The following is a 13,769-nucleotide window of genomic DNA, read 5'->3' as shown; positions in this document are numbered from 1 at the left end:
CACATAACAGATTTTATTCTGTCTAATAATTTGATGATTAAACATTAAATAAGAGAAAATTACACAAATGGGCTGATAGCAGGCCTTTTTTACATTTTTGCTAAAGTTGTCAAAATCTTTCAACTGTGCTAATTTTTTTATTACATTTAATGTCATTAAGCGGTGAAATATTACATCTCATACTAACTTTTGTATTTCCTTTTTTGACTAACCTCCATCCCTTCCATATTTCGTCCACCGCCGCCGCCGCCCTGATCTAAACCCTCAAATCCCCTCCCTACAAAAAACCCCAAATTCCCAATCTAGTAACAATTAACATTAACAGTCATGTCTGCCACCGGAGCCGCTAGGTCCTTCATCTGCTCCACCTCCAAACTCACAGTTCTGGCCTCAAATCCAGGCCCGGAACCACCCGACTTCCTCCCCATTTCGCACAGCCGCTCCTTCATATCATGATCCTTCACAATATGAATCTTGAACGGTATCAACTCCTCCACAAGCGGTTGAGCCACCTCATTAATTTTCCTAACAGTAAACAAATCAAAATCCTCCTCAGTTTTTATGATCATATTAGAATCTTGGTCAGTTATTGACACGTCATAGATCCCAGTCAGCTCCGTAGAGCACACTGGTGGGTCTGACGTGGAGGAAGATGACGGCGTCGCGCGTGGCGGAGGTAGTTTTGGACGGCCCATTTGACGGCGTAGGCACTCTCGTCGCTGAGATCAACGGCTATGCCGATTCTTCTCTGGGCGCCGGACGTCGGAGTGGTGACCGGGAATCGTGGGGATGAGGGCTAGATGAAGACCGCCTCTGAGGCTGATGATGTTAAGTTTTTTTTTCTTGGATGAAGGTGGCGGGGATGAAGTCATTTTGTTTGAAGAAATTTTGTGTTTTGTTTTTTATGTTAGATATTGAACTGAGTGTTATGTAATGGAGGAGTTTAACTGTGGAGATAGCACATAGAGAAAAAGTGTCAGAACTGTCAGCTATTTCTTGTTGATTTTATCCACATTGGAATTTACAATTATAATTAGATGGTTTGTTTTGTTTTATGTTTTTAATTGTCTATTTCTATAAGTATATTCGCATCATTTAAGCGTAAACATTCTAATTTTGATGCTCTATTTTGCTTTTGCATAATTTGAATTTAAATTTTTATGACGATTTTTTTTTTGTCAAAGAATTTTTATGACGATTTTTCGTGCATTATGTGATAACTATTATATTATTGTTTGCTAACGTATCTCATTTGTTTTTTACTTGTAATTTAAGATTTCAACAATGTCTTTAGCGAGAAGTTTAATAGACCGTTATACATCTTAAATACATATCAGATACATATGTTATACATATTAAATACATGTCAGAAACATCTCAAATACATTCATTTTTAAATATATATATATTAATTCATTAAACGTGTTTGACATGTTTTTTAGTTGTATTTACTATATTAATTTTTAATATATAATCTATACATGATAGATACATCGCGTCATTTCGTAAATGGTGGTACCTAAATACCTTCGAGATACATTTTCAATACATTATCTGCTATATCTCAGATACATCATCAATACATATCAGAAACAGCTTAAAGATCTTTCATATACAATTAAAACATGATAAATATATCCTTAATATGTATTATCGATAAATATTTTATACAATTTACGGAGCATGTGGCATATTTTTATTTTAATATACGTTATAGATACATTTCAATTACCCGTAAATTATATATTTAATGCGTAAATATACAACTCAAATACAAATACTATACATATACGATACATCTCTTATACATATCAGAAATAGTTTAGACTCATAATGAGAAATTGTTGCAAATAAAGAAAAAAATATATTCATGCTAATGAAGTGGATAATATTATTATTAGTTCTTTTTTTTGTGTGTATATATCACGTATACTAAAGATATTTATATCGAGTAACATATAAAGATATTATTTATGCGTGAATTTCAATTAAAGTATGTGATACATGTATATTTAATTTAAAATATATTATATATACACCTCACAGACAATAATATATCAAATAATATTAATAACATTTTAATATTATATATACACCTCATAACTTATTACTTTTATGCTTCAATTTATAGTGAATAGTAACATAATGTTATTGATATTATTTGATGCGTGAATTTTAATTAAAGCATGTAATACATATATCTTTTAATTTAAAATATATTATACATACACCTTAGAAACACATAAATAATACATAGTAATAATATACATATTTATTTATTTATTTATATTTATTTTAGAAATATGAAAAAATAATAATCAAATATGTCCTTTGATACATACCTTATACATAACAGATACATAAATGATACATGTTTGAATAGTTCTTAAAAAATGACGCGTGACTGACACACAGTTCTGACACACGTGTCAGGCGTATGTCAGACGCGTTTCTGACGCGTTTTTGACTATTCTGACGCGTTTTTGACCCTTTTCATTTGTTTTGTGTGTGCCATGTGTTGCATACTCATTGGATAGGTATTAACTGTAAACTTTCATTTTTTTTAGGTGCTCATGTAATATTTCAGCAAATTTAGCATTGTTGTTATTTTCCTCCTCCTTTTATATAGTTTTGTTATTTTCTCATTAAATAAAGATATGAATCATATAATCACTATCAGAATTGTACTCCAATTCGCATATTCTTGGGCTTTTTTTATTTTAATATGTACCAAGTAAATTAACAGTTACAAAATGTTTAAAACACTAAATAAATCGAATAATTAATTAGCTTGAATTAAAATAAAATAAAATTTAGGGATGTAATATATATTTTAGATAATTTAAGCGTCGAGTATCTTTAATTTGTTTTGTTCCAAATAAACTATAATGATTGGATCACAACTTTAATTTATCATAATATTTGAAGTCGAAGAATGAACAAACGCTAGACAATCTTAATTAAACTAAAGATTGATGTGAAGACAATAAATTAAAATCACCAAGACATGCCGCGAAATACAGTAAAAAAAAATAGATTTTCAAAATGGTCAAAACAAACTGGGATAAATAGAAAACGCAATATTAACAATAGGATATGGGAACATTGAATTTTTAGTTAAGGTTAAAAACTATCGCTTTCCGGCTTTCAAAATTAAGCTTCAATGAACTAATGTCGAGAGGAATTTTTAGTGCAATAAAAGAGAGACAGCGAGACAGAGAGAGACGCATATTCTTATTAATTTTTATAATTCTATGATCGAGCCTAAGATTAGGGCGAGCAAAAACCGAGTCGAACCGGAAAAATCGAGTCGAACTGAAATGAAATTGAAAATGAAGTGGTTAAAATGGTTTGGTGTAATTTAAGATTGCGGCTTTTGGTTTCGGTTTGATTTTAAGGCTTGGTGAACCAAACCAAACCAAAAAACCAAACTTCCACCTTGGTTTGGTTTTGTTTATATATAATAAAATATATAAAATAAAAAACTAAATTTATCATGCTCACCCCTGGAGTATGCATCATTATATATAAATTGTATTTTATAGCCGATCAATTTTAGCTCATTTCTATATGTAAATAATAAATTTTAGCTTATCTTTCGATTTTTAATTTTAATTATAATCATTTATTAAAATTGGAGCGAAAGAAGGTTCAAATAAATTCTTCATATTACTGAATCTTTGAATTTATTTATGAAAAAAAAATGCAAATTTGAATAATATAAAGCAATTTAAATAACATGTTTTAACTTTTTTCTACTTCAATTTATAAAAATGGCTGCAATGGAAAGTAAAATTTTAAAAAGGATCTAAAATTGAAGATTTTAAAAGGTGAGACCATAATGAAAAAAGTCGAAAAGATGGATAATTTCCGAATGATTAAGCCTGCATATTTAGTTATTTATATCAATTTAATTAAGGGTTAATTCCATAAAAAAATCATAACTGTTACACGAAATTTCATTTTAATCACAATTTTTAAAAGTTGCCATATATAACCGTTAACTTTTTTTTTTTCAAATCTATTATCAAATTAATTTTTGATATATTTTCACTGATGTGGCTACGGAATCCGGTAGATTTCAAAAAAAAAATTGATGATACAGCTTTAAAAAAATAAAAGTGATTTTATATGGCAATTTATGAAACTCGTGATTAAAATGAAATTTCGTATAAAATTAGATTTTTTATGAAATTAACACTGAGACAACGACTTAAAATTGTGTATAGTTATTAAGACAACGACTTAAAATTGTGTATAGTTATTAAGAAAACTCTTGTGACTTTTAGTTATAAATTTTATATTTTTATATACTTGTCCTTTCTATTTTCTTTTTAAATTTTGATTTTTCTTTTGAAACAAAATATTGATTGCTAAATTTAAATTTGTATACAATTAACCCTTCCTAAACTCTAATTCTAGTTCCGTCATGGTGTAGATGTGGATAAAAAGTAACAATTAAAGTGCAAAAGCATGATAACCTTAAACAAGTGAACAATTTTGAATTGATTTTTGTTCTTGGCTAGTTGATAATTTGCTACCAGTAGTAGAAAGCACATCATATGGTATATTCGTTTATGTACATCAATTATTGTTAGAAAATTGGAGAATTGCCCGTTTAAGTGCAGGGCTTATCCATTTTATTTGACTTGAAATTAATCTAACTACAAAATTAGAGTTCTTCTTTGTCATCATTCTCTCTGGATTGATGTATAAATTCAGTGCTTTGTAATGAAATCGCACCTGCTGGTTCAAGCTGTTCAATCGGAAATTGGCCACTGATTCGATACTAAAAATACGTTCAATTATAGATTAAGATCGTACCAAAATTTAAATAGGTCAATTAAAAAAGAACGTTATTTAGCAAACTTACCTATATCTATATCTATCTATCTATCTATAACTATCTTATATGTGGGAAGGGGGGGGGGACAGGCAAATTTACAACATTAGCCTTCAATAATAAAAATATTTACGAAGTCAAATACAAATCCAATTCTAAGGAAAAGATAAATTTAATTAAATAAAAATTTAAGAGTTTAATTCTAATAAGAAACATTAGTTTTAATTCAACTTAAAGAGGACTCTACTTTTCGTAAAAAAAGGAAAATAGGACTCTAATTCAAAAATTTAAATTCAATAAGAAATATAAGCTCTAATTAAAATAAAAAAGAACACGAGTATAACACTCATTCTAATTCAACTTATAGTGCAGGTTAATATGTAACTGAGACATGATGGACAAAGTGTTGTCATCAATACCTTTTCATATAATGGTGAGTTGTTTAATAAAATACAGACTCTATAATATATGGCAAATTGGTAATGTGATATCTAATATCTAATAATATATGATAATTAACAGTAAGATTGTTAATTAACAAAAAGAACAGTAAGATTGCTAATTAACAAAAAGATGAAAAAGGATGTTAAAGACACTACATAATGCATATTTTTAATAGGTACAGCTCATGATCTAAAATTTAAATAAATATAATTATCAAAATTAAAATAATAATAATAATAATAATAATTATGAATTAAAACCTATTAAATAATTATTTAATAGGTTATTAAAAACTAAAAATATAAATGCATATTTTTAATATTTTTATTTAATGATTGAATATTGTAAATATTGATTTATAATAGTTTATTAAAAACTAAAAATTAAATTTTATAGTTTAGTTAATATTTAATAAATATAACGGGTCATGTAAATGCCGCTCACGTGCGTAGCACGTGGCGAAACGCTAGTACTATATATAAAAGTACGGATGGGGGGGGGACAGGTAAATTTACTGAATAATCCTTTTCAGTTTACTACTAAATAAAGGTTTTATAGTCATTAACTAATTAGTTATTTAATTATCACTATTATAATCAAAGTTCTAATTAGAATAGGTAGCTAAATTATCTCCAATTTAATTTTTAGTATGTAAAAATAACTAAATTGTCTCCAAATTAGTAGGAATATCTATTTTTTAGTTTGATTGAACTACAAAATTAAAATATTATATTTGGTCAATATATTATTATTTAAATTTTTATCTTATTATTTTTAAAGATATTATTAATAAAATTAAGTTAATTATTTAATTATGATTATTATAAAATCAAAAAAAGAATAAATTCAATATGAAAAAAATTAATAACCGAATATATTATATTTATTTTTATAAAAAAAATTTAACTAATTTAATCTTAATTATAAATAAAAAATTGATATAATTAAAATAAATTTACTAATATATTTATTGAGTAGTTACGTTACGAGCCACGTGCATAGCACGTAATGCGAAACTAGTATGTACAAAAATATTGACGAACTGGTAGAATTTGTTTGTTTGATTGATTTAGATCATATTGTAAATGGACGAACACCAATTCAATTTTTTTTAATTAAAAACAGATAAGACAACCCAAACACTAATAAAGACAAAATTATTGATTCAGTTTTTTCAGTTATATGATATATGAGGTGTCTTGAATGATTCTCAACTATAAAACAACACTTTAAAACTTTTTACATTCAGAGTAATCCCATTCGAACTGTGTAAATCATCTACAAAGGTAAACTGGAGAAATTCTTAGGTAGACTCGGTCTACCACGTCATCCGTAGACCAAACCTATCACATTATGACACGTCATTAAAATGATGACAATCTTGTAAATTTGTTTTTTGGCAGAAGGTACAAAAAACCCATCGTGTTTTCTCAATTGGTACAAATAACCCATCGTATTAAAAAATGTACATATAAATACCCGGACTCAATTTTTTTGGACAAATTACTACCTGGCTAACGGAGGCTTCTAACTCTGTCAATTTTTTTCCATGTGAGCTGTTAGTTGTGGTCTCTTTAATATCCATGTCACCAAAAAACGTCCATGTCACCCATCTAAAATCTCAATCTCCTTTAACCTTCAAAGGTGGACATGAGCTATGCCATAGGAAAGCTCTGTTCTGAATTGTAACTCTTATTCCATTATTAGATTGGTTTGTTCATTTGAGTGATGTGCTCACATGAATCTTCCTAATCAACTCCTATAAACCTTAATTCTCAATTTCACTAAGAATGATGTACATGTTAATTTCTCACAGATTTTCTTCTAAACTCATAAAACCCTCAGTTCATCACCCATAAACCCAAAACCCAAATTTTGAATCTTCTGCTTATTATTATTATTGAGATTATGGTTCCTCTCAACAATCAAAACTCTTAAACCCCATTTGTCATCACATCTTTATTTTGCAACCCACAAATCATAATCTCAAAAGGCCCCGATCTTTGATCATTATCACCAATTTGAAGCAAAGCCACATCATGAATCAAAAACCCAGATATTTTTCAAGCTCAAATTGGGACCCAAGTGAGTATCCAAGCAAAATCCCCAATTTCAAGCACCAAGAAATAGAAGGACCTAAGAGATTTGTCACCTTTAACCAATGAAACTAGAGAAATACTGGAAAAATGATGAATATTTATGGTATTAGTAAGGTTATAGTTGTGCTTAGATTAGTTCAATTTGGAGTAGGAGGTTGGATTTTTATATTACAAAAGAAAATCCAATAGACGCTTCAATTCAAAGCTTTGCGGCTTTTGGGTTCCCGTTTACTTTGGCGTTTTTGTTGAGACAATCATTGAAACCAATGTATTTTCTTAAGAAAATGGAGGAGTTTTGCAGGTTACTGATTTAGACTCTTACTCTTCAAGTTTCTAAAAATGCGGTGATGAAGCCGGTGGGCTCGAATGGGTCTTTATCTTCTTCTGCTCCTTGACGATGCGGAGGTTGAGGCTGGCGGCGGGGCTCGAATGGGTCTTTATCTTCTTCTGCTCCTTTGCGATGCAGAGGTTGAGACTGGCGCCGGTGGAGGTGGATGGTTGGGATTTTCATCACCGCATTTCTTGTCCAGCTTATTTACGTTAAAGGAAATTGGGATTTTAAATGGGTGACATGGATGTTAAGAAGACCACAACTGACTGCTCATGTGGCAAAAAGTTGACGGTGTTAGAGGCCTCTGTTAGCGAAGTGGTAATTCGTCCAAAAAATTGAATTCGGGTGTTTATCTGTACTTTTTTTAATACGATGGGTTATTTGTACCAATTGAAAAAACACGATGGGTTTTTGTACCTTCGGCCTTGTTTTTTACTTATATACACCTTTAAATAGTAATATTACAAGATTGTCATCATTTTAATGACGTGTCATAATGTGATAGGTTGGTTTACGGATGACGTGGTAGACCGCTACATAAGAATTTCTCAGGTAAACTGTATACCGATTCAGTTTCAAATCAGTGTATAATTATTTTTATCCCTAATTATTGCCGAAGAGGTTTGACAATGATTGAAGAATCAATCATTTAAATTTATAGCAGTTGGACTTGGCAATAATAATTAGTACTTAAAATTGCTTTATTAATCTCATTCAAATTAGGTACGTTTCTTTTTAGCCCATTACTGTATTACACACCAAAGATTAGAAAAAACAAATAAATCACAAACGGTATAAACTTTAGATTTAGGAGAAGTCTAGTTTTCTTTTAAACTTGAAAGACTTGACTTAATGGCTTAAGTCTTTCTCTGTGCGTGAGATAGGGGGTCTGAATTCCAACTCTTCTTAATGGTTTGCTAATTTAAAAAATAAATAATAATATTAATTAAAAGCAAATTTGAATACTAAACCTAGTAGATTCAATTATAGTCTAACTAAACAAGAGGTAGCAGATAACCAAACACGAAAATCAACTCCAAAGGAATAAATTTCAGAAATGGCAGAAGCTTTGATGTCAAACAAAGAACCATAACACGCAAATACGGAGAAACGGCGGCGACTATAGTGGAATGATTTACATACCGTTTGATGAAAACGAAGTTGGAATTGTAATATCCCGTATTTTTTTAAATTAATTTAAAAACAAATAATAATAATATTTTTTTTATTCATCAAGCTTTAGGTAAAATTTTATTATTATTATTATATATTTTTATTAAATTTTATTTTAATCGTTCGTTGATTCGATTCGTGCTTGGTTTGTATCATTAAATCAAAAATAAAGGAAAAAGAGAAAGAAATATAAATGAATATTTTACTCCATGCAAAAAGAAAAAAAATAAAGAAATGAAGTTAATGAATAAATTGCATAAACTCATGCATAATTCACGTGCAAGCCCATCATGAATTTTGTTATTGGCCATATATATATTAGAGAAGTCCATAAGAGTATAAGGAGCATAACCTATTATTTTTGTAACAAAATTCATATTGCTGCGTGCAGCATGTAACCCCTTCTTTCCCTATTATACGTTTTCTGCTCACGTTTCTCTTCTAAACCTAAGACTTCTTCACTAAACAAACATAGCCGCCACCATACCAAGCATTCTGAGATCCAAGAAATCTCATCAATCATCTACCTTCATTCGTTCCTTTCATTAGCTTTAGTAAGTTCACGATAGCTTGTTCTCCGTCCCATTATTCGATATCGTCAAATTACGGTTTTTGATTCCTATCTCGTTGTATTAGCTCTAATCCGAAATTTCTTCGACGATTCACATTGACTCGACGTTCTCTCCGATTCTCACGTTTCGGAATCATATACGGTACGTAAAAATTCCTCCGTTGTCGCCGTTACGATTTCACCGTGTTGATGCCATATTCTTAAGATGTTGCTTTCGTTTCTATTTTGTTGTTGTGACCTTATTGTGATTAGAGTAAAGATCTTGATTGAGTTGTGTTTGCCTAATCGTTGTGTTGTCGGCCATCGTCGGACTCGATCGTAATCTGGATCCTTATTGCCGACGTGAAACTGTCATGGTTGCTTTGACATGTTTTGTTCTTGGTCTTGATTACTCTTGGGTTATGCTTTAAGTGAAAGATTGTTTAGTCTAGATTGATGTTTTTGTTGATTACTTAAAGGATGGAGGATTTTGTAGCTTGAGGTATTCGATTCCTAGTACAGTAATGACTTTGTATTAAGTAAATTGAGTTTGGTGATGATGATGATTCATCATTGTATTGGCGGGCTGGGCTTAAATTACAAATGTGAGTTTGATTTGGCCAACTTGGTAAAGAGGGCTATTGTAGTCACTGAATTCACTTAACTTAACACAATTGGTTCCTTAAGTTAATTATTAACTATTTCACATTTAACTAATGTTATTTGATTTTAAATTTTTAACTTCCGGATTTCGTTTCATTTTATAAATTGGAAATTTGAAAACAATAATTATTTTATAACCTAAATTAATATAATTACTCGGATAATTATATTTAATTTTGATTGATTATGTCAAATTGACTAAATTACAATTTAGCCCTTGAATATTTTATAACTTAATTAAGTAAGTTTTTGGGTTAGTAACTTTATACTTTGTTTTAATTATAACAAAAGTAATTAATTTGATTTCGGGTATCAAATTGGATAAAGTACAGTTTAGTCCCTAATTGGCTAAAGTACAGTTTAGTCCCTAATTGACTAAAGTATAGTTTAGTCCCTAAAACTTATAAGACTTATTTGATCAAGTTTTGTTTGTAACTTAGGTTACTTAGTTTGCATGATATTGAATTCCACTTTAAAATGGATAATTATTTTATTAAATTATTTTAATTTATAAACTCGGGTTTATAAATTTAATAAGTTTTGGTTTGGGTTAGACTGTGGTCGCCCAACAAGTGGGAAGAAGCTTGATAGTTTTTAATAACTCGGCTGACTCACTAATATGGATTTTAACTTGGATTTATTTAAATTATTTTATTTTATGTACCATTTTAAATATGTTTATATGATTTGTACTTTATAACTTGGGTTATATTTGGAATGCATTTAATATAAGTGTTTATTAAATGTGGCTTGGTATTGCGTTGTGCTAGTCCTATGTGGTGTCTAGTACTTTTTAAAGTTAGGGTCTGATTTTAATTATGATTTTAATATTTTATTTAGACCCGTCGACTGTTCGTACTTCAGAGGCGAACCAGAGTTAGATTGCTTGTCAAGTTTCACGTGGAATAGCAAGCAGTGAGTTTATATCTCTATTTACCTCTTTATTAAGCAATTATTATATTTTGTATATATATATATATATATATATATATATAAATAAACAGCTTTTAAACTGTTTTCGGCATTGTGTATTTGATTTGGAACGTGCTACTCGATGGGCATCATCGGGATTGCGTGCGCACCGGTAAAGATTATGGTATTGAGGTAGGTTTGAGATACGTCTCACCTTAGTGAGGGTACCGGTGGAAGATACCTCTCCTGGGCTCACTATTTATTAAGTGATAGTCGGAGATCGGTTATTGACACTACTAGAAAACAGTCATTTAGCGACGGATTTTTCCGTCGCTAAATGACCAAAATCCGTCGCTAAACACGTTTAGCGACGGATTTGCGACGGAAATAGTCCGTCGCAACTTTTTTGGTCGCAACGTTTGATAACGACGGGAAAAAAAATTTACGACGGATTTTGGTCTCCGTTTTAGCGACGGAATTTTAAATCCGTCGCTAATTAGCGACGGATTTAGCGACGGATTTAAATCCGTCACTAATTTTAAAAAAATTTAAAAATTTAAAAATTACATCGTAAAATCAATTTTTATTTAATCAATCCCTCATCCGCGCCCTCCGTCACTCACCCACCCGAGTTAAATCAACCACCCGCATCCACCTGTCAATTTTCGCTAACTTCCCAGTAGGTCACCCATCCTTCCATTGCTCCCACTCAAGACTCTTTAACCTTGTAGTTCTCCCGCGCACAACTCCATCTTAACCAGCTCATATTCATGTTATATATTTATGTATATTATACTTAAATGTTAACTAAAAACAACAAATATTTGTTTTCATAATTTAAACCCGCATTCTAAGATAATTTTTTTATAATTAATAATTTTATTAAAATATTTATATACTTTAAATAAATAAATAATATATAATTTTTATTTCATAAATAATATTTAATTATTATTTTATTAATAAAAATGTTATATTATAATAATATAAATTTAATTAAAAAATTAATAATTATTTTTTATTAAATACTATCCTAAATAATATTAGATGCCTTTTAATTTTTTTTGACATTGAAAATTAGCGACGGATTTGAAATCCGTCACTAAATTCCGTCGCAAAAGGCATAATTTAGCGACGGATTTTAAAATCCGTCGCTAATTGCGAAAAATAAAAGGCGGGAGTATTCCCGCCAAGTAATTAGCGACGGAATTTAAAATCCGTCGCTAAATTTTATCAAAACAATTGGCGGGACTACTCCCGCCAACATTAGCGACGGAAAATCCGTCGCTAAAGTTGGCGGGATCATTCCCGCCAATTTAATGTGGTGTTTAGCGACGGATTTTAGATCCGTCGCTAAATCCGTCGCTAATCGACAAAATAGCGACGGATTTTAGATCCGTCACTAAAATCCGTCGCTAAAACGCTGTTTTCTAGTAGTGTGAGATACGTCTCACCGACACGACAATGAATTTAGATTTGTGGATTAGGGTTTCATTGATAATCCATAATAAAAATGTTTTATTAAACGTTTTTAAAGGTTTTTAACTTAATAAATGTAAATGGTTATATAAACTCTACTCAGTAAATCTGACCCCGTTGTTTTTACAAATTTTCCAGGTTTATGATTTGAGCATTGGTCGATCTCCGTTTCTTCATTTTCGGAGGTTTTTATTTTATTTTCAGATTAAAAGAGTCGAACTATTTTAAACTCTTAGACCGCATTAGTAATATCAGTTTATTTATGTAATAGTCTACGTTTACATTTAGACTATTGTTTATTGGATTGGTCCAACTATTATTTTATCAGCTTTGGCATGATTATATTGTTTATGGTATTATATATTAATCGCCACGCTGTTGGAGTTTAAATTGAAAATAAGTATGCTTTTAATATATGTTGCTTAAATATACTGCTAGACTAGGTTGGAGTCTCGGTTGCCCCCGAGCATGTGGTTTTCTGCAGGTACATTGTTTTAAAAGTTATAAATTGGTTATCCGCAAGGCTAGCTACGGGTTTTGGTACCACCATACCCATACCCTAGCGCCGGTCACGATTCATGAATATGGGTCGTGACAGGAATCTTAGAGGCAAGAGTCTAGAATCACAGGAACAAGACGCATCTCAATTTAATGTTGAAACGAATTAAAACGGATCAAACAACGGAGACATCGATTAAGAACTCAAAACTGAAAGTTAACAAAACGGTGAGACGTCGGCGATCATAACGAAAGAAATAACGTACCAAAATCAAATCCGAAAGTTAGATGATGAAGAGGACTGAGTCTTCTATCGCTGGGACGAAACAATTCCCCAAACAAAGCTAAAACGAATGAGAACAAGCTTAGGAACGGTAGAGTCGATTTAAGCAAAAACATAAAACTAAGAACAAATCTTACTAAATTCAGTGAGGAAGATTTGAGCAACTTTTGTCCATGAGATTTTAAGAGAATTGATGGCTATGGTTAGATAATAATGTAGGGGAGATGTTAGAGTTTAGAACGTGATATTTATAGGAAAGAATCGTGCTAAAAACGGCAGCTGAAAGGAAGGAAAACGACAGTTAGAAATGCTCTCGTACGAGACTAATCTGTCTCGTACGAGACCCTTAGGTCTCGAACGAGACCTTGCGTGAAAACGCAAGTCTCGTTTGGGACCTGCTTGAAATATATTTTTTTCTTTTTTAAAACAACCCAACCAAGAACCCAAAAGATCTAAACTCAAATCAAATCAAATCAAATCAGTAGTTACTCAAA

The 13,769-nt window shown here is 30.5% G+C and overlaps 1 protein-coding gene across 1 annotated transcript; it reads right to left on the bottom strand.

Annotated features, from left to right (window-relative positions):
* Positions 1–1,011, bottom strand: LOC126669535 (uncharacterized). The gene has a single exon (XM_050363024.2). It carries the CDS (start codon positions 693–695, stop codon positions 303–305), a length of 393 nt encoding a protein of 130 aa, XP_050218981.1. The 5' UTR covers positions 696–1,011; the 3' UTR covers positions 1–302.
* Between the last annotated feature and the right edge of the window lie 12,758 nt (positions 1,012–13,769).

Source organism: Mercurialis annua, linkage group LG2, assembly GCF_937616625.2.
Source record: "Mercurialis annua linkage group LG2, ddMerAnnu1.2, whole genome shotgun sequence".
Classification (NCBI taxonomy): Eukaryota; Viridiplantae; Streptophyta; class Magnoliopsida; order Malpighiales; family Euphorbiaceae; genus Mercurialis; species Mercurialis annua.
The sequence above is the reverse complement of the archived record's forward strand: the minus strand, read 5'-3'. Positions and strand labels throughout refer to the sequence as shown.